Here is a 26,448-nt window from a genome sequence, read left to right as displayed (position 1 = left end):
AACATCTGAATCATAGGGGTGCCAGAAGGAGAACAGGAAGACCAAAAAACAGAAAACTTATTTGAAAAAATGGTGAAGGAGAACTTACCCAATCTGGCAAATGATACAGACTTCCAGGAAGTCCAAAAAGCTCAGAGTCCCCAAAGAGTTGAACCCAAGAAGCACACATCAAGGCACATCATAATTACATTTCCCAAGATTAAAGATAAGCAAAGCCGTGGTTCAATTCCCAGTCAGGGCACATGCCTGGGTTGCAAGCCAGTTCCCTGCAGGCCAGTTCCCAGCAGGGAATGCACTAAGGCAACCATACATTGATGTTTCTCTCTCTCTCTCCTACCCCTCTAAACATAAATAAATAAATATTTTTTAAAAAAAGATAAGCAAAGAATCTTAGAAGCAGCAAGAGAAAACAGTTACCTACAAAGGCATTCCCATAAAGCTATCAGCTGATTTCTCAAAAGAAACCTTGCAGGAAAGAAGGGGTTGGAAAGAAGTATTTGAAGTCATGAAAGGCAAGGACCTATATCAAAGATTACTGTATCCAGCAAAGCTTTCATTTAGAATGGAAGGGGAGATAAAGCACTTTCCAGATAAGGTCAAGTTAAAGGAGTTCATCATCAAGCTCTCATTTAATATATGAAATGTTAAAGGGACTTATCTAAGAAAAAGAGAATAAAAATATAAACAGCAAAATGACAACAAAGTCACAACTATCAACAATTGAACCTAAAAAAACAAAAATGAACTAAGCAAACAACTAGAGCAGAACAGAATCACAGAAACAGATCATACGAATAGTTATCAGTGGGAAGGGGGATGAGGCAAAATGAGGGAAAAGGTACAGGGAATAAGAAACATAAATGGTAAGTACAAAATAGACAGGGAGAGATTAAGAATAGTATGAGAAATGCAGAAGCCAAAGAATTTATATGAAACATGAAGTTGAACTAAGGGTGGGGAATGATAGTGGGAGGGGGGTACAGGGTGGAGGGGAATCAAGAGGAGGAAAAAATGGGACAACTGTAATAGCATAATCAACAAAATATATTTTTTTAAAAAAAACAACCTGGCAGTAATTCCAAAATTCAACTTGTTCACTTCTTACAATTAACTCTGAATTACAAATTTTCCCCCCTCTGGTTTAGTTCTAGCAAGCAGTTCTGGTCACATTTTCTCTTCATCAAGTTCTCTATTAAATTCCCTTCTAAGACACTGTTCTTCCTCAAACCTTCTCTCCCTTAACATGAGGAATGATAGCATAACCTTTGAGAAAAAGCTGTCAGACATACTGAAATGCTGGGTGTTACAAAATATAAAATTGTCCTTGCACTATGGTAAACTCTCCTCTTGAGTCAATTAAATGGCTCTCTAGAATGCTAAAGCATATGTTATGTACGTCACACTGAAGTCTTCTACTAGAAGTCGCAAAGCATGCCCTGGGCAGTGACTCTGGTTGGCTGGAGCATCATTCCGTAAACCAAAATGCCTGGGGTGTGGGTTCGGACCCAGGTTGAGGCATGAGTGAGAGGATATGGATGGATGTTTTTCTCTCACGCCAATGTTTCTCTTCCTCTCTCTTTAAAATCAGTAAGCATGTTCTCAGGTAAGGATTTTTTTAAAAGTTACAAAACAGGCAGGAAGCCTTTAGAAGCTAAAAAAGCAAGAAAATAAATTTTCCCCTTAAAGCCTCCACAAGTAGTGCAGTCCTGCCAACTGCAATGAGAACATCATTGCACGTGCCTTTGGTGATCTCCAACATCCTTCTAAAAATGCAGCCTCTGAACCGAGACCACCTATCTGTTCGCATCTCAGAAAACCAAAACGACCTGATACACAAATGCAGCCAAAATTGAACATTACACACAAATGTTTGAAATGCTAATTTTATTAGGAAAGCATTTGATAATTGTATTAATCATAGAATCAATCACTCAATTTTAAAATGATGTGACCTGAGGATATCAATTAAAATAGGGATTTTTTTTTCATTCATTCAACAAATACTTGAGCACCTGCAAGTGCCGAGCAGTGGAGGTACAGGCCAAACAGGAGGCTCCTTGCTCTCACGGAGGGTACACGCTAGCAGGAGGGCAGGATGAGAGAAACGTATTTCTTATAAACGTGCAAGACAGAAGGGACGGAGCGCATGGTGCTTTACAAGGGCACACTGTAGGAGACTAACCCTGCCCAGGGAAGTCAGAGACCAGAAGTTGTGTTTAAGAAGAAGAGCAGAACAGTCCTGGCAGAGGGAAAACTGTAGATCCTGAGGTGGGAAGGACGTTGGCGGTTCAAGGAGCTAGAAGTCTTGAATGGGTAAAACACTGGGGGTGAGAAGAGGAATCAGGAGAGGAGCCTGAAGGGGTGACGGTATCGGAGGGCATTAGAGGGGGGTCTGGCAATTCTACAGAGAACCAGTGAAAGATTTAAGAAGCAGTGTGACCTGAAGTGCACTTAGAATGGCCATCCTAATTCCAGAGTGATGGAGATTAGAGCAGGCAAGACGGGATGCAGGTAGACCACTTCTAATGCCTGTGGTCATGAAAGACAAAAATTCAAGTGATCGGAGGCAAAACCAACAGAACTTGGTGACTGAACCTAGAGTTCCTATGGGACAGTCGGTGCACATCTACAATGTGTCTGGCAGGTGCGCAGGTCTGAAGGTCTGGGAAGAACTTGTGTTAGGAACTGTCAGCACAAGAATCATCCCCATTCAGATGGCAACTGAAACCTTAGGAAGGTATGAAATGGCCCAGGAGGTTAAATCAAGCCACGAAAACACATGCATTTAAGACTAAGATGTGCCAGGAGCTGAGAGGAGGAGAAATGAGAAGTTAGTGTTTAACAGCTGAGTTTCAGTTTGAGATGACAGAAAGTTCTGCAGGTGCATGGTGGTGGTGTTTGCAAACAATGTGAATGCACTTAATGCCACAGAACTGCATGCTTAAAAATGGTTAAAATGGTAAAATTTAAGTAGGTACATTTACCACAACTTAAAAAAAGAATGAGGAAATGCTTTTGTGTCATTTGCATCTTTTAGATTAAGAATGTGTTCATGAATTACTAATGAAAAAGGAGGACAAGTGGTGAAGAGGGTAGGACTCAGCAGAGGGAGAGGAGTTTCGAAGGACACTGAACAGAATGGCCGCAGTGGTTGGTGGGAAACCTGAGTACCACGGCATGGAAGCTAGGAATAGTGTTTCTAGGAGGAAGTGTTCTACTGGCTTGAATGCTGCAGAAAATTCAGTCAGACAAAGTCGGAAGAACCCGGTGGTTTTCAGGAACGAGAAGGTCCATGGTGACCCTGGAGTGAGCTGCTGGCAGTGGGGGCCAGCAAGGGGAAGGGTGTGGGAGAATGGGCAGGAAATAAAGCCCCGAGTGCAGACAGCAAGAAGTGAACTGTGGGAAGGAATGGGATGACAGCTGGAGGGAAAGTAATAGCTGCTTTTAAAAAATAAGTGTGTTACAATATCATGCATAATCAACAAAGGCATCATTTCAGTAAAAATACTTCATTTAATAACCTTGATAATACCTGGAATTTATAGTTTATGGAACTTGTCATACTACTGGTGGGTTAGAAAGGATAACTAAATTATTTTCTTCATTTTAAGGGTGGTAAAGTGGAATCATAGAAAAATCTACAAAAATTTACAAGGGCTTGCTTGAGGTTCATGAAATAAATGTCTTCACTGATTTTTTTAAGGTAGGAAAATACAGTGCACTATGCTAAGAGAACAATTTTACTGTAATAGTCGAATATTGAAAAAGTCTCAAATTTTAATGCTACTAATGTATTAATTTTTGGTACATGTCCAGTGGAAAATGCTTTACATTCCAGTTACATCCTAAAGATGCTGAAGTCAGTCTTCTGGATTGGTGCGTTGAGGGCTGCACTAATACTGAGACCCAGGACCAGTCTGGTGTCCACTGGATCAATAATTCCATCATCCCACAGCCTGAGAAAAAACCGAAATATGAGTTATTAGGAATCCACCACCAAACTACCATTTATACACTCCCTCCCAGAAGTGCTGAGGTTTTTCTTTAGGTAATATATGGATCTCCTGATTAGCTTCTGTGTGCTATAACCTTACAACTGACACCATGTTCAAGAGAGAGGAAAAGACAATCGAACAACAATAAAGTATTTTATGAAACAGAGAAATATGTAAATAAATAAAAGAGTATAGCAAACAAAGAGAGAGGGGAAAAAGGAAGAAAGAAAAATGAAATGACTTTCATCCCAGGCTCCCAAAGAATGTCAAATGGAGCTTATGGCCTTAGGAACAGTTTGCTACAAGAAACCACAAAAGAATCTCTGGTTTAAAAATATTTTTACTTATTTCAGGAGAAACTTTCCTATTCCTCTTCTGCCCACACAAATGTCCAAGTAAAGTTGATGTATTCCTGTTATTAATACTAAGAGCCACATGAACCCAGGTAACAGTCTCAGACCAAAGTCTCTACTAGAAAAAGTGTATCCCCCAAAACTCCCTCATCTCTTAAGAAACTATGAAAATTACTGAATCAGCTTTAATACATTTTATTAATAAAATAATATTTTCATATGTAGTTCTTCATTTTTGCTACAAGAAAAAAAATAGCTTTAAACTGCTTTTAGAAGAAACTTTTCAGTAGAAATTTTAGTTTACTTTTCACTGACAACCTCAAATTTATGAAGAAAAATGAATGAGAAATATTGCTTTTTTAAAGGTCATTGGTAGGTGGCACTTGTGCTTTCTTTAAACAAACTACCCTCAGTACCAGGACACAGCATCAATTATTAAACCATACTGACATGGACAGACCATGAATCAAATCTCTGCTCATAAAACATTCATTATAGGAACCCTGCAGTATCAACTGCCAATAAATGAAAGGCACTCATGTAATCTGTAACCAGGCCAATTGATTCCACTCCCTTCCAAAGCCAGGAGGAGAGTGAAACCACAAGCATGGTGGTGCCGGGGGAGGGAAGAGGCTGCTCCACGGTGGTCGTGAACAAGACCGCAGAGAGGCCTTAACCCGGTGCCTGAAAAGTCTGACTATAAAAACAACCGAGAATAAAACTGACGTGCTGCACACGTAACATGTAAGGATTAACAAAAACATAGGAGGTTACAGTAGCAAATGATGACAGCTCTCTCTGAAAAGACAGATCGAGCACGTGAAAGCCTAAACAGACTATAGAGTTTTCCTGTTAAGGGATTTATTAAACACAAAAAAGGTGCCATACGCTGGCTTGAAAATGCTTTCATCCTGGGGGAAAAGCTGCTGTCTCATGTCACCCAGTATTTCAACAGCAGGGTTAAGCATCTACACAGTAACAGAAAAACTTGACTGTCTCTCAATGTTTATTTCAAAGATAAGTCCATGTGGGCTTTTTGCTCTCTTGCCTTGAATATAATCCATTAAAAATAATAATAATGTACTGAAAATACTAAAGGATTGAGTCTTTCTCAAAAGATGGCTTAGCCAGGGCTGAAAAACAAATTAATGGCTCACAAAAAATAGATTGGTTTTCAGATAAATATTTCAATTGTCCTTGTGAATTTCAGTCAAAATCTTACATTAAAAAATGTAACTGTGCTTATAATATATATTTTCTCTTAAACCTTTAATATGGTTTTATATTTCCTCTCTGCTTCTATTAGCTATGAGAAAAAGAAGAACGTGTCCATTTCTCAAGTCAAAGACTATTTGTTTTTAATTCAGTGAATCAATGACCCACTGCAACAAAATACACCTGTAAAATTACTTATTAAAATAGATATTAACAAGAGAAACAGGCTTCTTAGAAAATCCCAGGTGGCACTGTCTGAACTCTGAAACTGGCTGTGCCTGGGAAGCTGCCCAGTCTCCGAGCCCCCGGCGTGGGGAGCAGTGCCTGCCACAAACCAGGCGCACGCAGGACTGACACAAGTTCTGACTTTCAATTTTCCTCTCTCCCTCCTCTCCAGTAAATGGCATAAATCACTGCATAATCTAATTTTAAAAGACACAAGTAGTTCTTTTGTTTTTTCCCATATGGCCAAGGGATGAGTGAACCCAGGAAGCTCACTGTTCAGACTTCGAAACACTGAAGTGCTGACAGAAGGAGGCCAGAGGGCACATGCCATGAGTCTCAAGCCAGGGCAAGCTGTGATAGCGCACGACGACCTTATTAAGTGGAATAAGACGCGAGTGGAACCAAGGGCCGCACGAGTATGTGAGGTGATTACGCGGTGTCGCCAGTTGGACTCTGGCTGTGACTAATCACCTTCCGAATGCACAAGCACACTTGTTAACAAATGTCAGAAAGTGTTCAAGCCATCTCGTGCTTAAAATGGGGAGAGAACAAAATAATCAAAAAGAGGGGGAATGACAGGAATTCACTAGTTTAAGCAAAAGAACTAATTCCTGGAAGTTACACAGCCAAGATTATAGCTCTTAACATCCTTGCTCCAGCATGGCCCACCTGTGGCTGTGGGATCCCCCAGGCCCCAGATACCTCAAGGAGAAATGGGATAGAAGAAGAGGGGTAGAGGGTGGCAGAACCAGATGGAAAGTGATGTATCCATACCCTACCCTGGGAGAAGGGGCGGGGTTTCAGCCTCAGGCTTTCCCATTATAGAGACAACAGTAGAAAGTGCAATGTGCCCAAACATTATATCTCAGTTCTCCAAAGGCTGGACCCTCCTGACCACCCAGATCTCTATAAGGCTGCTGCCCTGACTGCCAACATGCCCCCAACAAGTTACTTATTCTCCAGCTCCCACCTGGCACTGGAATAGTAAGGGTTTCCTTCCTCTTCAAACCTCTTGATGATGGGCTCTTTCAAAGCTGCTTCCTCAGCACTGGAGAACTGAAAGAAAAGGGACCAAGAATGAGTCTGCAGCACTGGGATAACAGCCCCACCCAGGAGCACCTCAGGAAAAAAAGGACAACAGATGTCATGAGTAACAACACCACAACCAACCTCTGTGCAGTGACATGCAGGTAACAAGTGACAGTGTAATGTACACCATCTCACCCGAGATGTGACTATCAAATTAGTGTGCCATTACGTCTCCTTTATGGGAGACAGCATCCTGGGCTATTCGACGTAAGGTCAAAACCAAGAGCATCGTGTATTCCAGCACCGTTCAACAATGCATGTGAACTATACGGTATAACAAAAGGGCTACGTTACATTTTCTTTCAAAACAGTCAAAATTTTAAACATTTTTAATTAACTTAAAGGGATAAATATCAACCGCATCTTGAATAGCCTCTTCAATTTCCCAGATGGCTGAAAGATAGTTTTCCCTGATTAAAAATTTAATGGCTTGCCCATCAGTATTGCCAGAAACAAGTGATAATTAATTCACATGTAAGCATTTTCAACTTAAAAAATATTCCACACCAAAAAACAAATGACTTATTTCAAATAAATCCAACTTTCTTTTATGTATTTTCATAGTTTAAGATAATTGATAGATTAAGAATTCAAGAGGGAGAACCAGTAAAATCCTGTACTATCATATATAAAAAGAAATGAATTCATAAATCTGTGTATCGAAATGAAAGAACAACTATATAAGAGATCACCATGCTAGGCTCGAGTTTAAGACATGTCTTCAAAATGTCAGGCAGAACTTCATACTTCCCCAAGCCCGGCACCCCGCCACACACACACACACGCACGGCTACGAACACACACGCAAAGTTTTCCTTTTGCTCGGACACTGGTCAACGCTCAAGTGACTGTGAAACCTCCATTTTGCTCTCCAGAGTTCCTGCTTGTAAGAAAGGACGACTGGGGGCTTGAGGCACGCGTGGGCTGTGATCAGGGGGGTGCCCTGTGGCTTTTCATCGCCCCACTCTACAGCGGGGTGGTCGACCAGATGCTCCCTAAATGGCAGGCGTGAGAGCCTGAGGAGAAGGGCCTCCTTTCTCTCATGCCTTGTTGTGAAAACAGTGCACCTACCGATTTCAGGGACATGTAGTTATTTTAAGGCTTGGTGCTTACACAAAACAGTTAAAGGCTATAACCAGTAAAAATTAATGCAAAATTTCAGAAGACTCCCTAACAGAGACACAAACAAAGAAATTCATTTTCTAGGCCGTCACCCACTGATGTGCCTTCACGGAGCTGCCAGTGCCCCTTCCATGTGACTCCTTTACACTGTCACAGTGTAATGATGTTCACCAATTCTCACAAGATGACTGAGCCCTCCCACTCAAGGTGCACTGAACAACCACCTAACCATGAAGTAAGGAAAAAATCCTGCTGCTTTAGGTCATAAAATCAAAGAAGTAAATCAAATTTATTTAAAGCTCACTAACTGCGAATGACTAAGAACCAAACATCTTTACGCCTCAGGCACTCACAGGCAGTTTCTTGAAGTGTTTTCTTGGGATTCTAAAAAAATCTGTGTATTAGCACGAGAAGGTACCTTGATTGAAATGGCGCTTAAAAAAGAGACAGAAGACGTGTAAGTATGAATTCCTGAAGCAACTCCTCTTCCAGGCCAGTGTCTAAAAAGCCAGGCCCCGCACGCCGGACCCCTGGCCCGTGAACAGAGAAGGGTTCTGGCTGCACGGCGCCCCAGCTTCAGGGTGTTCACTGGTGACAGCCTGCACCTAGTGAGGGGACAGCCAGACCCGGGTGGGGAAGACGCGGCGTTTACCTGTCTCCCTTCCTGCGCCCTCTGGTCTCTGACGACCCTCGTCAGCACAGTGGCCGCCTGCTCTCCTCCCATCACCGAGACGCGAGCGTTCGGCCACATATAGAGAAATCTTGGGCTACGAGGGGAAAAAAGAACGATCAAATTAATTCACTTTACAACACAGAGATGTTCAGAAGCCCATGTTTACCTTTTAAACTAATGGTTCTTCATTCCAGCTGCTCATTAAAAGCATTTAGGAATTTTTAAAAAATAACCAATGCCTAGAACCCACCCCAGACTGATCCCACAGATGGACCTGAGAACAGTTAGAAACTTTAAGTTCTCTAGGTGATTCAGATGTTGGTTTTGATAAACTGGACTTTTCCGTTTCACATAAGTTTATTGGATATAAAAGTACTCAAAATATCCTCTTACTGTCTGTGGTCATGGCCTGTTCCCCAGCCCAGATGTTGGTTACTGGTGCCTTCTCACTTTATCTTTTAGTTTTACTGGGGGATTAAGTTTGTTAACCTTTCAAACAAAGCACCTTTAGGCCTTCCTGATTCTTCCGTCTTACAATATGTTTGTTCTTTATTATGTCCTGTTTTCTGCTTCTTGTGTCCAAAATGCTGGACTTTTTTGAAATTCCTAAGCTGGCTGCTTGGCTCATTGATTTTCAGCCTAACTTCTTTTCCATGCTGTGCATTTATGTCTACACACCGTTCTCTAAGCACGACTTCAGCCACATCACACTAGTTATGACGTAGTATTTTCAGTATCAGCCATTTCAAAATATTTCCTTATTCCCATTGTGGATTTCTTCCTAGTAGTACCTTTAGCATTAAATTTCATTTTGTTCCTGCAGATGATATAAATTATGGTGTAACTACTCAAGATTTGTGAATGCCATTCCATATTTCAAATAAACCTGACCATTTATAGTTACACAGGCAGTGTGGTTTCTTTCAGAGAAACCATGACAATCACTACCTGTATGCTCTGCCACACATCCCGTAGTTCCCGGCCCCGTAGGACCCCCCGATGATGACAGTTATCTTAGGCACATTGGCACAGGCCACAGCAGACACCATCTTGGCACCATCCTTGGCAATTCCTCCAGCTTCATAGTCCTTACCAACCATAAACCCTAAGAGAAAAGAACAGAAAGAGAGCCTGAGTGATGGGATTAATGTAAAAAAGCCAATCCCACCGAGGCACTGGAAGGACCTCTTGTCAGACTGACTATATTTTACTACAGGCCTCTCTCCCTAACAAAATACTTATATGTAAAATATGCCCCCCAAAAGTGTGCTTTGAAAGATAAAATAACATTTTCTCTAATCGCTTTTAAAATTTTCTTAAAGCAGTTCATCTGGATGCAAACAGAGATCTTCAAATAAAATAAGGATGCAAATCAGCTTCAAGAAATTATCGCGAAACAGTAGTGAGATGATGAAAGAATGCGACGTGGCCGGCTGAGGAGAGCGTCCCTGTGGGGGCTTCAGTGTTCACTGACCTGGTTTAAAAATGCAGTGTTCCTTCTGAAGTGCTGCTTAAACTTTGATGAAATAAAGATTAATGTTTCATAGAGACACTAAGAGTCCCTGTCGATCGCAAGGTAAAAAAATTCTTCATCCCCCTTCAAGCTCTCCCATCTCTGCTGGAACTCCTCTGCAGCTGCCCTGGGCCTCCCAGACCTCAGGCTCCTTCCTGCCTCTTCACCTAATATGCACCAAGTCAGGCTCCCTCCCCACCCTCGGCCTCACAAGCTACTTGACCACCACTCTTCTTGCCGTGCACAACGCCAGCACCAAGGCGCCCAGTCAGTCCCACCAGTCTTTGTGGAGCACCTGGAGTATGGATACAAAGGTGGTGCTAGGTCAACCCTCGTCTGGCCAGGCACCACCTGACTCCTCCAGCTAATCCCTCTGAGGTGGGCCCTCAGAAGAGCTCAGCATCCCTTTACCTACCTTACCTAGACTCCCAGTACTATTCCCACAATAGCTATCTCAAATACAGACTCTCTTCAAGTGCTCACCACCCCTACTTGCCAGCCCACTGCCCTTCTAGACCCTTTGCTTTCTGAAATCTCTCTCTCTCCCACCCTAAAAAACAACACAATCATATCTATTTCTTCCGATACTCTCACCTCTGTGGAAGAAATCAGTTACTCACGGGCTGTTCCTGAGCCCTCTTCTCTCTTCATGGTTTCCTTACCTATTCCTGTAGCTTGAAATACCATTTCCACATTCTGATGACACCTACATTTTCACGTCGAATTAACACACCTCTTCTGTGCTCAAGATTTTTCAACTGCCTACAATGTATCTCCAAATGGAGGTAACACAGGTCCTTCCAAGGCAAAGCTGTAAAACCAAACTCAACCTCTGCCCCTAACCCAGGCAAAAAAAAAAAAAAAAAAAAGTAGGAACCTTCCAAGCACACAGTCCAACTTATCGGTGGTTAGTGAGTCATAAATCACTATTGGAAACAAGGCCCCTGCACTAGTGAAGCTTCAGAATCGTTTTTATCTGCCCTTTTAATGAGGTTTGCACATAGGGCCCTCTCAGGCTTCCATCTGGAGGTAACTCCTCTCAAAACCCACCTAGACTAGTATCTTAAAGTTACGATGAAGAGGGTTAGCACCAGTAAGGTCTAAAGCCCTGCTGATTGTCAAGAGCCAAATTCCTTCTCATGAAGGTTTGCCTGAACTCAACAAGTAACGAAAAGCCTCTCCTTCCTTTAAACCTGAGATAACCATGGCCTACTTAGAAGATGGGAGAAAAAGAAGTTTTTGGCTAACCTACAAACCTGAGTGTCTTCTATATGTCACAGACCATGCAACATTTTAAAAGGCACAGAAAGAAGAAGCATGGGATTTTAGAAAATAAAAATGTCTCTGGGGTTTGGGAGACATTAAAAATCATTTTATCCACCAGGTGAAGATCATTTATGGAACAAGAAATCCAGAGAACTGTCATTGATCATACCACTCTTTGAAGTCAAAACCCAAACCCCAAGGATGTAATGCACAGCACAGGGAATACAGTCAATAATATCGCAGTAACTACGCATGGTGCCAGATGGTTACTAGACTTGGTGTGGTGATCACTTCTTAAGATTTACTGGATAGCACAACTCAAGAATAAATGCAGCCAAGCTGAATACACTGTTTTCTTACCAGTAATGTTTTGAAGGAACAACAGAGGGATATTTCTTTGGCAGCATAACTGGATGAAGTGAGCCCCCTATAAGCAAAAAGATGAAAATCTTTTCAAAGGGGAGCTAACAAATCTGTAATCACCATGCATTCTACAAATGCCACACTTGGGTCCAAGAAGAGACCCTCTGCTGGGCTTGTCTGGCCCCACACTAACAGTAACAGCAACACTGCGGTGTGCACTCACTGTCAACGGGACGTGCGACTGTGGCTTATCCTGCACTTGTTTTGCAGTCACCTGTGTGCTCAAGGGCACACAGCTGTAAGACAACTGCTGTGTCAGGGATGACGTCAATCACTAACAACCAAACACCAAGTGAAACGAGCAACAGAAAAAAGGATACTTGCCAATGAGAATACCTGAGCCTCGCTGTAAGCTAATTCTCCAGTTATCCACTTTAGAAAAGATAAAGGATTTCCCTTCAGGGAAATCTATGATGATAATTACATTTTGATGATCATCTGAATCTTTCATGCACCAAGATTATAGTAAAATACATCTTCCTTACCAATTTACCCCAATTAAATGGGATTTTAGACGAGTGCTAGAGACCTTCTAACCTTGAGCTTAGGAAATTGTTTAACGACATACAAAAATGACTACTCCTTGCCCTATCTTCTAAAGATTATGTGACTAAGGACACTTTTATAAACCCTTTCCTTTATATTTTACTCTCTATTCACAGATCCCTTTAACTCTGCTAGAAATGCCTTGGCAATTACAAAATCTCAAAGCACTTGCTCAACCTCAAACACAATAGTGAGGAAATTACACACCTTTGGGGCTTACTTCTGTCAGGTAGGATAGATAGCAAACCAAGGCAGGGAGGAGGAGGGAGACGGTCTCACCCACTGACTCAGCCGTCCTGAGCCTGGCCTGATAACACTGCCAGGTGTCCCAACATCACACAAAACACCATGCTAACATGGGAGGAGGGAAGCCCTCGAAATTCTGTAGTATTTCCACTATCAGGGAAAGAAAGCCTTGAAACTGTGCTTTCATCCCAAGGCCTGAGTGTAGGTGATTTTTATTTTCCTTAGTTTTACTTTCTTGTTTATCTTACCATTGCAATGAGAGGGACAGCAGAATACAGAAACTGACTTCACTGTTAAACATTCCACCAAAGACAAATTCATCCTCAGTTAGGGTCTGAAAGTGCTTAACTGCCTGCTACCTACATTCACTGATCTTGTTATTTCTTCTATCATTTGAAGTAGAAAAACAAGCCTAGACATTTTTTTGCTTAAGAAAACACTTTATGAAATAAGTACATTAATTGCATTTATTCAAGTTGAGGTAAAACTGAAACAGTGATGTATGTATGAAATTGAATACTAAGCCAAAAGACATTCATGAATTTGCTCTTTTAAAACCAGAGCTTCAGTAACAAGACCCATAACCTTCCCATTTCCAAAGAGTAAAAACAGTACCAAGTTAAATTGATGATGGAATAAAATAGAATAAACAGATCACGTCTCAGAACCACCTGAAAGTATCTTTGAATTCCTCACGTGCACTAAGCACTAGAGAGTAAAACACTTTCGGGATGAGTACTGCTATGTCTCAGAACACGCACATGTCATCCACAGAGCTGTAATCCGAGAATCTTATAAAATGTTTCTGAACTTTTAATATTGCTCAAGATAGCTCTTCACGTTCATGTAAACCTGCACAAAAACTGCTGCAAACACTAACACGCACACATACGCTCCCGTGCACACACACGGCATTCTTTTGCTGAGGCATCTGGTTAAATATTTTAAGCTTTTATGCAACAAATTTTCATGCATTACTTGATCCTGAGAGTTCATTATGTTTAAAACAGAAAATTCTGAAACATGTTTAACAGTACTTACCTTTTTTGCAGATTCAGAAAAGAGAACTCCATTGTTTCCAATGATACCAACTGGGTATCCAAATATTCTAGCAAATCCTCAAAAGAAAATGGAAACAAAGACTTATGTTTTCAGAGGGCTTTTAATTCACAACAAAAAGACATATTCAACATTCTTTCATTTCAAAATCAAAGTTTAAAATGTAGAGATTTTGTCTGTGTTACTGTTATAGACCTCTCTGTCTGGTTCTAAAAATTGTAACTCTTTCCCTTGTGGCTAAGGGTGAGGGATGACCTTTGGAATGAGAGCTGCAGGAGACAAAGCCTGTCTCTGGTAGCAAACACTGCCTCAGTTTCCTCTCCCTGCCCCCAAAGCTTGGTCAGAAGTCAATGACGGGTAAGACCTCCTCACAGCGGTGGGACAACCTAAGCCAGACTCAATCACTTGGGAGGCCATCATGGAAGGACTGGGGGGGGGCTGCAACAAAGAGGGAGCAATGGACTCTCGCCCCCTCAACCCCCCCAACCCCCAGCTTTGACAAAACCCAAGTCCCCATGTCCTCTGGGAGAAGCACTTCCAGGCTCTAATCCCTTTAAGCCTGAATACCTGTTGGGGAGGGGTGCAGCTCCTTGCCTTGCTAGAGTGTGTCCTGGGGGAAAATCTGGCACCACAAAGACTTGCTGATAAACCTGTGAAATCTGCTTTGCTAAGAGTGCTTTCATTCATATGTTAAGGGTTCCAGCAGGAAACCCTAAAACTCTGTTCCTGATGGACTCTGACTCATACTAAGCCCTCGGATTTCTTTGAAATGTTATGTACTGTTTGATTCTTGCTGCCCTATATTCCTGTGTATTACAACCCAATAAAAGCCCCTAGAGGAGGGAGCTCAATGCCTTTTTTCCTGAGAAACTGGCCACTGCTCACAGCCTTTTTCCTCTGGGAAATGGCCACCTCTCCTCCCCAAGCAGATCACATCATGCCTCAGTCAGGATTACTCTCATCCGTGGCAGCTGAGGGCACTTGCGAGGAAAGTCGCCCCCACATGTTACAAATTAACTAATGTCACATTTTATTCTTAAGGTGCAGGAGTCTGGGATTTTTGCTTCCTTGAAAGGGGCGTGTCACGTGTAAAGTTGCCCATTTGTCTGACTGGTTGGTTTGGTTAGATCAATGGGTTAGTGTGTTATCCATTAATTCATTTAACATGTGTCAGAGTGCTCACTGTGTACCATACCTGAAAGACATTCTAAAATAGAACAAATCAAAAACAGAGTCTTTTACAGGTCAACTGTCAAAGCCACTGGCCAGTTTCAGGTGACTAATTTACCCAAAAATGCCTGTGGTAATGACAGGCCCTTAAAATAAAGAGGATACACTCAGCAAAGGCAATTAAAACAAAAAAACAAAAAAACAAGAATGCTGACAAGGCTGGTGGTAAACTACTTTATAGTAAGAAATCCAGTTAAGCTCAGAAGAAAAATAAATCACTCTACTCTTATTTTCTCTGTTTGCATTTTTTTCTCCTTTCTATAAGTTTTGTTTGTATCTCATCACTTCTACTAGCACTGCAAACACCCACTCTACACACACACAAGAATAAAGAAGAAGAAAAAGCGGGGGGAAACATTATTTTGTGAGGCAGACACTTCAGATTGTTTCAGGAAGTTACTTATTTTGTGAACCTGGAACACTTGCTTAGAGAGACCTTCCCAAGAGTAATTTTCAACAAGCCTATTAATGACTATATGTAGATATCAAATATTTGGAGCCCAGGAGCCAACAAGCTGTGCTGGCCGAAGTGGGTCAAAGACAGCACGCTACCCAGTTCCCAGAGCCCGGCTCTATTTCCCAGCTCAAGCCGGACAGGCGGCCGCTCAGGGTGGGATGTCTGACACAAAGCAGGTGCTCAAAAAATTAACAGAGAGGAGAGTGTAAACCTATTGATAAACAGAACGCTGAATGTTTTTTAAATTTATTTTTGTTCTTTACTCTGACCTTGTCTTGATTTATTTATTTTAATTATGCTTATTTAATGTGATAAAAACGAGACGCAATTTGAGGGTCATGTGGATTTCCCTGGGTCTTTCAGGCCTAAATGCTGTGTGCCCTCAGGGGCCCTGCCTCTGAGAGAGTTAATGCAGAGAGGGTGAGCTTCCTAAAAGGCCTCCCCATCCACTCTGAGTCCTGCCCCACCTACACAAAGAGCTGGGTTTCCCACACATCTCTCAGCTGTAAGGGGCTACCCTGAAGATAAACTACCCTCTTTGCTATTTAGACTTTTAACATATCCTTAGCCCTGACTGGGACCCCCAGGCATGGGGCCTGCTGAGTAGGGCACATGCCCCACTATAATAGGGACACCCATGAAGTGAAGGCCTTCACCACTTTGTTATGGGCCAAACAAGAAAGCAAAATACCCAGCAAACTACTAGGGCCAACATACGGCAAATGCAGAGGCAGGAGGAAACCCCTATGAGCTGCCAGGGCTCCTAAGGAGCCCTGATCCTTTGACACATTTGATCAAAGGGCCACCTGATGATCCTTAGGAAAATGTTTTTTCTCCTCACTCCTTCCCCGCTCTGCTCCTCACCCTCTCATGTTCCCTCCTAATTTCCCTCTCATCCCCTACGATCCCCCATACCCTCGAATTCCTCTCCTCTCCTTCTCATTCCCCTTCCCATTGCCCAGCCCAATCTGGATTCCAATACAGTCGAGAAGAGCTGGAGGAAACTGGATATATCCCTAGTATTGTAGGACAAAGGAGCCACCAGTCTTGTAGCAAGTACAGGGCAAATACATAAAAACAGATGACAAGGCCAGGCCATTCATCTTTGAGAAAGCAACAGAAACAGCTCTGACTTGTTTGAAAAGGCCGCACAGTGAGGGTTACATCCTGTACTACTCAGCGGCAAATCCTGCTTATATGTCAAACAAAAGCTCTTAGTCACTTGAACACCTAAATACAAAAGTGTAAATCCCACTCCCAGTGTGAACCCTTATCGTACTCATCAATCAGACCAGAGAAAATGTGGCGACTTATCCTTTAGCTTCAAAGTATATTTGCAATTTGGATTTTTGCAGCAAGTTGTTTTTCCTACTCTGAAATGTTGTCTTCAGGCTGCTGCATTTTTTAGCTTTAACCAAATAAAATTATCACATTTGTTCACCATTTGTCCAAGATAGATTATTATGAGTACAGCATCTATGTTTCAAATACTTTTTCCAAAGGCCTACAAACTGAGCACTTCAGATGAATGAATTAACTTTTATAAATATCCTTGTTTTATTTTTTCAGATTTGGTATTCTGTCCTCTATTCTCGATCTAGTATTTGCATAAATCAACGTAAGACCTGCACAGAGGCCCTGCAGGAAGTTGAAACATCATACAGAACTTCCCAGCTGAATTAGAGACTAAATAATAAAAAGGACAATGCTGAAACTTCCAAAATAATTATAGTTACCCAGAGAAACAAAAAGAGCTACAAATATTCCTGCTATTGGCTTGGCCAAAAATTTCATTTGATTTTCCTGTAAGATGGCTCTAGTAATGTTTAGTGGTCTTTAACTTCTTTCAAAACAATTTTGTTAAGACTGTATTATGATAGCTATCATATTAAGCATGCATTTAAAAAAATTATCAAAATTGGTGAATTTTGGTGTAGCCATTTTAATATTGAAGTTGGAAGAATATATGCAACATTTTTGGCATAACATGCTTTATTATTTAAAAAAAGTAAAAATGCAACTGAAACACAAAAGAAAGATTTATGCAGTGTACAGAGAAAGTGCTGTGACTGATCAAATGTGTCAAAAATAGTTTGCAAAGTTTCATGCTGGAGATTTCTCGCTGAACAATGCTCCATGGTCAGGTAGACCATTTGAAGTTGACTGTGATCAAATCGAGACATCAATTGAGAGCAATCAATGTTATTCCACATGGGAGATAGCCAACATACTCAAAATAACCAAATCAATAAAATTATTGGTGAAAATGAAAAAATGTGTCTTTTATTTAACAGAAGAAACCAAACAGTCTTTCTGGCCAACCCAATACTTGTACTCTGATGAGAAACTTTTTATGCAGCTAATGCCACTCAAGTCACAGACAAGGGTCTATACCATAGCATCTAGATATTGTCATTTTAAACTCTGGATCCATGAAGGCATTCAGCTACAAATGATCTTTATAAAACAGCTCCTTTAAACACTGACTCACACATTTGTACGGCTCTAAATAATAAAGCTCATGCCAAGTGCATCAAAACCTTGAGATAAGACATCAATTATTTTCCAAGCATCATAAAATGTTCACATGCAATTCTTCATCTTTATACCTGTAACTAATGTGTCTCCATATAAGGCTTTGAACTCATTGAATCTGCTTCCATCCACGATTCTAGCAATGACCTAAGAGGAAAAATAACAATGTTCTTGGGAAATTATATTACAAAGGAATTGTTGCATTAAAGTTATTTATAAGGAAAACAAATTCATAGTGAAGTGTCACTTTCACAAAATTTCACCCTACACAGAACATCTTCTCACTAGAATTTCACTTTACATGCATGAAGTCATTCTGAGCTCTGATTTTACACTTCATTATAAGAGCAAGAGCACCATGTTGCATACCAGAGAAGCAGAGAGACTGCATGAGCTGTTTGCTAGACCCAAAGCTCCAGTGGCTGTTCAAACGCACTGGCCTAGGGTAAGGGATTCAATAAGAAAGCAAGTACAGTGCTTAGAGTCAAAAGACTCAAGCTCTAGCTTGAGGTATCACATGTGACTTGTGTGTCCTAGACTAAGTCATTTAACCCCTCTGAGTCTCAGTTCTTGCTTCTGCAAAGACGGGACAAAGTTGTGAAGACATGATGACCCAGTAGTAAAGTAACCTAATAAAATAATGCTGAGTTGAAGAACCAGCTTTACCACTGAGAAATTCAGACTCACAGGCTGGTTACCTAAAATCTCCTAAGCCTCAGTTTCCTCATCTGTTTTTTTAAAAAATGGTAACACTCAAAAATACTAACCACAGCACACTTCTGGCTGTCATTAAAAGGTAGCTATGATTATTAAGATGCTGAGGCATTCAGAACAGGCCTCCCCAAGACACGCCTCTTTGGCTTGTGAATTATTCTGAGCTGAAAGTAACTGAGACCCTGCATGTATACGAGAAACTTTTACCTCTCCCTCAAAGAACTGAAATCAGGGGCCTTGCCCATACTAAGAGTTATTACCAACCTATCTATATAAGGCAGGGCAAAATTCTAGCTACCGATCTACTCTTCTTTTTTCTGTAAGTCCTCACCTGAGGATATGCTTATTGATTTTAGAGAGAGGGCGAAGGAGGGAGAGAAACATTGCTGTGAGAGAGAAACATCAATCGGTTGCCTCTCCTACGAATCCCAACTGGGGACCAAACCCACACCTAGGTGCACCTTGACCAAGAATCAAACCCATGATCTTTCAGCTTTATGGGACAATGCTTCAACTAAATGAGCCACACAAGCCAAGGCAGAACATCTACCCTTAATATCCTGCAGGTGTCCTTCTTCCCTTCTGAAGCCCCAAGGCACTTTCCCTCATCCTTAGTTCAGAATGCCACATAAACCTCATTTTAACTTTCTGTCCCTGAACGTCTCTTGTATGCAGGGTCTCCGACTCTTGTGCATACATAATTAGATTTGGCTGTTTTCTCTTGTTAATCCAATCTGCCTTGTGTAGATTTAATTATTAGACCAGCTGAAAGAACGCTGACGGGTATATGAAAGTTTCTTCTATAAGTTCAGTAGATTCACTGACTCTGATATTCTTGAAGGATCACTGTGTGTGTGTGTGTGTGTGTGTGTGTGTGTGTGTGTAATTGATCTAAAAGGAGTAGATGATGAACTACTTGAATTTGATTTTATCTGAGAAGCACTTTATCTGCCCTTCCGTTCTAAATGAAAGCTTTGCTGGATAGAGCAATCTTGGTTGTAGGTCTTTGGATTTCATGACTTGGAATACCTCTTTCCAGCCCCTTCTTGCCTGTAAGGTCTCTTTTGAGAAATCAGGTGACAGTCTGATGGGAACTCCTTTGTAGGTGACTGTCCCCTTATCTCTTGCTGCTTCTAGGATTCTCTCCTTCATTTTTATCTTAGCAACAGGGGAGTGGGAGAAGGAGAGGGGGGAGAAGGTACAGAAAATAAGTAGCATAGACAATAGGTAGAAAATAGATGGGGGGAGGGCAAGAATAGTAGGGGAAATATAGAATCTAAAGAACTTGAGATACGTGGTCTTAAACTAAAGGGGGGGGAATGGTGGGGGAGGGGGTATGCAGGTGGAGGGGATGAAGGGGGGAATAGAACAACTATAATGGCATAATCAATAAAATATATTTTAAAAAATAAACAAAAGGAGTAGAAATTACTAAATAGTTCATCTTTGGGGCTCATCATTATACATCAGGACTGTTTCAAAGAGTACCAAACATGAAGCATATTCCAAATTTCTTTTTTTTTTTTAATAAATTTATTTATTTTTTTTGAATTGATTATGCTGTTACAGTTGTTCTATTCCCCTTCATTCCCCTCTACCCTGCCCCCCAACCCCACCATTACCCCCCTTTAGTTTATGTCCATGTCTCAAGTCCTTTAGGTTCTATGTTTCCCATACTATTCTTGCCCCCCATCTATTTTTCTATCTACTGTCTATGCTGCTTGTTTTCTGTACCTTCTCCCCCCGTCTCCTCCTCCCACTCCCTGTTACAACCCTCCTTGAGATCTTCATTTCTATGTTTCCACTCCTGATCTAGCTGTCCTTTTAGTTTGCTTTTGTTTTAGGTGTGGTTGTTAATAACTGTGAGTTTGTTGTCCTTTCACTGTTCATGTTTCTTTAACTTCTTCTTCTTAGATAAGTCCCTTTAACATTTCATATAATAAGGGCTTGGTGATGATGAACTCCTTGAATTTGGTCTTATCTGAGAAGCACCTTATCTGTCCTTCCATTCTAAATGAAAGTTTTGCTGGGTAGAGCAATCTTGGTTGTAGGTCTTTAGATTTCATGACTTGGAATATTTCTTTCCAGCCCCTTCTTGCCTGTAAGGTCTCTTTTGAGAAATCAGGTGACAGTCTGATGGGGACTCCTTTGTAGGTGATTGTCCCCTTACCTTCCAGGATTCTTTCCTTCATTTTAATTTTGGCTAATGTAATTATGATATGCCTTGGTGTGTTTCTTCTTGAGTCCAACTTTTTTGGTACTCTCTGGGCTTCTTGGATTTCTTGGAAGTCTATTTCCTTTGCCAGATTGGGGAAATTTTCTTTTATTATTTGTTCAAATAGTTTTTCCACTGGTGGTTGTGTCTTTCCCCCTTCTGGTACCCCTATAATTCGGATATTGGAGCGTTTATAGATGTCCTGGAGGTTCCTAAGCTTCTCCTCATTTTTCTGAATTCTTATTTCTTCATTCCTTTCTGTTTGATGATTTTTTTCTTCTTCCTTCTGGTCCACTCCATTGATCTGAGTCCCAGTTTTTTTTTCATCTCTATGGTTTTCCTGTGGAATTCCATTCATTTCCCTTAATTTAGCCTTCATATGTTTCTCTAATTTGTGGCTATAGTCCACCAGATCTATGAGGAAGCTGATGACCAGTGTTTTAAACTGTGCGTCTGAGAGATTTGCTATTTCTTCGTCACTTAGATTTATCTCTGGGGCTTTGAGGTCTCCCTGCGACATTTTTGGTCTGTTCTGGCCCTTTAAGTGGGAGGAGCGGCGCCTTGGATTCCCAGGTCACTGGGTTGTGATGCTGTATGTGGGGGCGTGGTCAGAGCGGGGAAATGGCGCCGCCGCCACAGCCGCCGCCGGTCCAAGCGCTCACTCCCTCACCCGCGTGCAACCAGGCAACCACAGTCAACTCGCTGCCACCGCCTCCCCACTGACTCCTCCGTAGTCGCTCACCCGGTGGGCCGCTTGGTCGCTCACTAGGTCCAATCCTGGGTTTGGAACCCCTGCGACTGGATTCGTGCGTCTGGATTCCGCGCCGGGGTCGATCAAGCCCTCCTTTGTATCTCCTCACCCGACGCCGGTTTCGCCCCTTACCGGTCGGGCCGAAGAATTTGTTGTTAGTGGACTTCCGAAAAGTTCAGTTTTCCGTGTTTTGGTTGTGTTTTCTGATGCTAATATTTAGTTGTCCCTAAACTTGGTTGTGGGAGGAGGCATGGCACATCCACCTTAAACCTCCATCTTGGCGGAAGTCCCTCCAAATTTCTTTAGAAGCTACTGTATATGATACACATTATTTTTCTACCTAGCTGGAACTTCCTCATTCCTATTTATCACATCAACCTAAGCTTTCTTTTGCAAGATGCAAAAGCTGAGAAATGAGTGACTGCTTCCCAGTATCTTTCTTTCCAAAAAGTAAAAGCTTACTTTGAATTATTTTTTAGTTATTTTTGTGAAAGGTCCAATCATAAAATGAAAATATCAGTTATCTGTTCTAAGTGGTATGTACCTCCAAAATTGTATCTTGTAAAAACAATCAATAAAATAACTACCATTCTTCTACACAAAAATAAAGCAACTCAAAGGGCACAACAGCCTAGGGGCACTCAGTGTGAAACTACTTTCTACTGTATCTGCTCTACTATAAATATCACCCAGCCACATAAAATACAATAACTCATTTTCAGAAAGACTCAAACTTTAGAAAGCAGAAATATCATATTGTACTGCTGTTCTTGTACCTATAAGTGAAAATCAATGCTCAGAGTGTCAGTCCTAGTACCACTGACTCAGGGAACAAGGACGAGACCCCGGGCTTTCTGATTGCTATCCAGTGCAGTCCCACAGCTCCATACACTAGGAAGCCTTCCATACAATGATATTTTGCTTTGACAGAAAAAATAATAAATTATCATCACAATGATGAGCTAAGTTAGCCAAAGGTAGAAGTCCAGGATACTATTTAAGAAGGCAAGAGTCTATCTTTATAAAATAATCTCCATTAAAATGAAATGGAATGACCATGAATGACTGGATTTGCATATGTTTGGCTCACTTCTATGCTCTTGGTATCTGAAACAATACCTTCATGGCTCAAGTACTTAATAAATACTGCTGAACACATTAAAAAAGTAGTTATTCTTAAAGGATGAATTCTTAACCGTCTAGAAAACTTGGCTATCTGGAACAACTTTTTTCAAACACATCAGATTGTAAGCACCATTTTTTTCTGTGCCTGTGATCAATTGAAAAGTCAAACTAAAATCCTAATTCTAAAAGTTACAGTTAACTAAGTCACCTTGTTAAACAGGAGCACCCTAAATGTCCAGGATTTAAGACCCTCTAACAATACTATGGTATTTCCTAAATAAATAATTATATGCACCCATAAATGGGATATTACATTCATCAATTCATTCAAAAAATATTTATTGAGTGCCTACCATATTGCCAGATAGTATTATATAAGGAATTAGGACCTAGCCATGAAAAATGTTTCATGAAAAGCCTTTAAATAATGGTGAAATGTTTATAATTTAAGCTGGAAAAGGCAGAATTTAAATATATATACATATAGTATCTCAACTGCATAAAAATACAGTATACATATAGTAATGTATACATAAAATACAGTATACATATAATAATGTATAAAATACAGTATACATGTATATATAAAATAATGTGTACATATACATTAAGCCAATACACCAAAATATTTGCTGCTTTCTCTGGATGGTGGAACTACAAGCAATTTTTTTGTCTTTATAATTTTTCTACATTTCCACAATTAGTACAATAATGGGTTATAGTCAAGGGGGAAAGTAACAAAATATTAAGGCAGAGAATCTGGTATTACAATAATTTTCTAGCTTAAAAAGTATTCTGCCAGAGAATGATACTAAACAAAACAAAAGACTACATGCTATATGCAAACACTAAAAATTGTTACTCAGGACTACGCAGACTATGTTGACAATCTGTAACCATAGCAACAACTTCATCTGTAATCAAAAGTCTGATCTTTGCTGTGTCATATTGATCTAAAAGGGTATGTTTTTTCTTTTGACAATTTACTGACGTTTCATCCATTTCCTAAAACAAGAACACTTTTTAAAAAGCTGAAAATGATCAGGTTGTCCTACATCATTCCTAATGTCCACATTACGGAATACTATTTGTGAACGAGCCAAGCATTGTCACTGTGTAATGAAAACTTTCCAGTAATGGAGGTTCCCCCTCCTTTTAGTATTCCCTGTGCATCAATAAATCCTACACCATGGGAGGAAGATCTTTCCCTTACACATAACTCCTTACTGAGATCCAAAACAGTTCCTAGGCAGGAACATTCTAAACACTCCGGCTGCGACCACGGATACACTTATAGAGAGGGACAGCAAGGTTTACAGCTCACAGTCCCACTTCACTAACCTCTCGGACGTCGAAACTCCTCTTAAGGTTAGCACCAACTATTCCGTACAGTTCATCAGCAGGAAATAATGGATCTTCAGAAGGCTCAATGGTCACCTGCAGAAAATAGGAAAATCCAAATTAACCATTTTGAAAACAATGCTGTTATTTCAAAACAACCTAAGTCAAAATGCTTTTCAGGAAAATAAAAGATGAAAGACCATGTCCAACTCACATCCATTTTTTTCTGATAATTCAGATTCCTCACAATCTTCCTAGCTAAGTGAAGGGCGTGGTTATCATCCAAAGCGTAGTAGTCAGAGACTCCAGACTTTCTGCAGAGTAAAGCACACTAATCAGATTGGAGAAAAGGAAAATAATTCAGTATCTTAAACCCCAAATCTCTCATCTAAGGATAGCATCATTTTTACTTCTAAACCACTTTAATAAATGTCATTTAATCTGATCTTCAAATGTCCCTGGCACACATGGTAATGTCCCTGGTATCACAAACAGGAAGAACTGAGGCACACATAAGAAAGAACCTTGCCCTAGAACCACCAGTAGCTGCAAGAGAATCCACACCTCTATTTCTCAGTCTTAACCTCCTACTAGACCATGGGGCCTTGCTGAAAAGGATTTCTATTTAATGGCCATCTCATGCACCTCCAAGCAAAATTCTATGTGATCAAGTTCAGCCACAGATGGCACACTTTCATGATGATGTTGGTAACTACAAAATGTGTTTGTATCTAATGAAGATGCCAACTATGGTCTCTTGTCTCTGAAAGACTGCTGAGCCCCCTCCCTACAAAGTTACACTTAACAGCAAGCTGTCATAGGGTAACAAACACAAAGATTTAATGGGTATTAGTAAAATGATTCTGTGGTAAGGGCCACAGAAGTTCTTGTTGAATTTCAAGTTCAGTGTCAATGAATTATGGAGTTGATCTGGTTATTAGTTTTTTTCTCATTAGATGGCTTGTTATTTCAGATGTAAATATACTATAACTTTCTAATAAAGTATAAACGTAACTGTAAAGTCAGGTAAAAACCTGAAAAAAATAGAATTCTGGCTCATTGTATGAGTAAGGACTAAACTCCCTCAATCTAAATTTTGATGTTTTGTCTAGGGAAAACGCCAAACCCTTGGGAGACATTTCTTAGAACTGGACTCCCACAGAGGTTTCACGTCACTCTCCACCTCCGGACTGGGTGTCCCTAAGTAAGAGCAGAGACTACATCTACTCCGCATCAGAGACCTCTAGTGCCTTTGCGATGGCCGGCCCTTCCATTGCTTTAATTCAATGATTTATAACTGCCGTATTTTTAAGTGCTTCATACATAACATCAGTTACAATTGTTGACTTCTGGCTACACTGTAGTAATCAGAAAGCAAACAGAAGCAAAGAAACTGCTTCCAAATTACCAAATATTTAAAAAGTAAATGCTTTCCTAACCAGGTAGCTCAGTTGTTTAGAGTGTCATCCCAATACGCCAAGATTGTGGGTTTGATTCCCCGGACAGGGCATTTTCTCTCTCAAATCAATACATTAAAAAAATTTACATTAAAAATAAATAAAATAAAATGCTTTCTTTTAGAAAAACTACCTAGTATTTACCAAAACAGCAGGAAAGTAAAACCTTTGATGAGGCATTATATCGTGTAAGCCTTAGTGTCAAACTAATTCCTCAAGATGACTAATCAGAGAGGTATAAATATATATTTATAAAAACAGAGAGAACCTTTATAAATATGTATTTATACCACTTTGATTAGAGAAAACCCAAAGCAAGTTGTGACTAGTACATTTTATGACTCTGTTCCCCCCAAAAAGCCATCAGCATCTAATCACTGTTTCATGACTTTAAACAGGTTATTATAAGTAATAATAGCTAGTGGTAATAGAGTGCTTAGTATGCACCAAACCTGTGCTAAGGCAAGAACTATTATCTTCACTTCACACATGAGGAAATGAGGGTCAGGGATGTTAAGTCATTTGTTTAGTCATAAGGCAATAAGTGACGCAGATAAAAGATGAATTCCAGAACCTACACACTGAACTGATATACCGCCTACAGCTTTCATGAGCACCAGGTTACATCTTTTAAACAGTCAAAAACCTTTGTTAAAATTAATGCTCCTCAAATACTATTTTCATCGCCTTCCCCTGATGAAGTGCCTGCAAACAATTGCAGCCCAACTCTGTCCTACACCCACGCACCCTATTCTACCTGCATCCTCTTTCTCTGCAGGTTGAAACGTCTACTTTCTGTCTCCCTGTAACGGTCAGTGAACGGCCAGATAAGACAGTCATGCTGCATCTCTGCTCACACAGCTGTGCTCCCCTAAATGAACAAGTGCAGCTCTCTGTT

The 26,448-nt window shown here is 40.7% G+C and overlaps 1 protein-coding gene across 1 annotated transcript in view; it reads right to left on the bottom strand.

Annotated features, from left to right (window-relative positions):
• Window positions 1-1,867: 1,867 nt before the first annotated feature.
• MCCC2 (methylcrotonyl-CoA carboxylase subunit 2) overlaps window positions 1,868-26,448 on the bottom strand; it is a 64,322-nt gene continuing 39,741 nt past the window's right edge. The window contains exons 9-17 of the mRNA XM_037149059.2: window positions 24,308-24,407; window positions 24,094-24,189; window positions 18,022-18,094; window positions 13,708-13,784; window positions 11,812-11,878; window positions 9,621-9,777; window positions 8,652-8,766; window positions 6,759-6,844; window positions 1,868-3,956 (exon numbers count right to left, since the gene is read on the bottom strand). Of these exons, the coding sequence (XP_037004954.2) occupies window positions 3,839-3,956; window positions 6,759-6,844; window positions 8,652-8,766; window positions 9,621-9,777; window positions 11,812-11,878; window positions 13,708-13,784; window positions 18,022-18,094; window positions 24,094-24,189; window positions 24,308-24,407 (889 nt within the window). The 3' untranslated portion in view covers window positions 1,868-3,838. The remainder of the gene's footprint in view (window positions 3,957-6,758; window positions 6,845-8,651; window positions 8,767-9,620; window positions 9,778-11,811; window positions 11,879-13,707; window positions 13,785-18,021; window positions 18,095-24,093; window positions 24,190-24,307; window positions 24,408-26,448) is intronic.

The sequence above is a fragment of the Artibeus jamaicensis genome, unplaced genomic scaffold (genome assembly GCF_021234435.1).
Source record: "Artibeus jamaicensis isolate MK-2021 breed Jamaican fruit bat unplaced genomic scaffold, CSHL_Jam_final scaffold_369, whole genome shotgun sequence".
Taxonomy (NCBI): Eukaryota; Metazoa; Chordata; class Mammalia; order Chiroptera; family Phyllostomidae; genus Artibeus; species Artibeus jamaicensis.
This window is presented reverse-complemented; position numbering and strand designations above follow the sequence as displayed.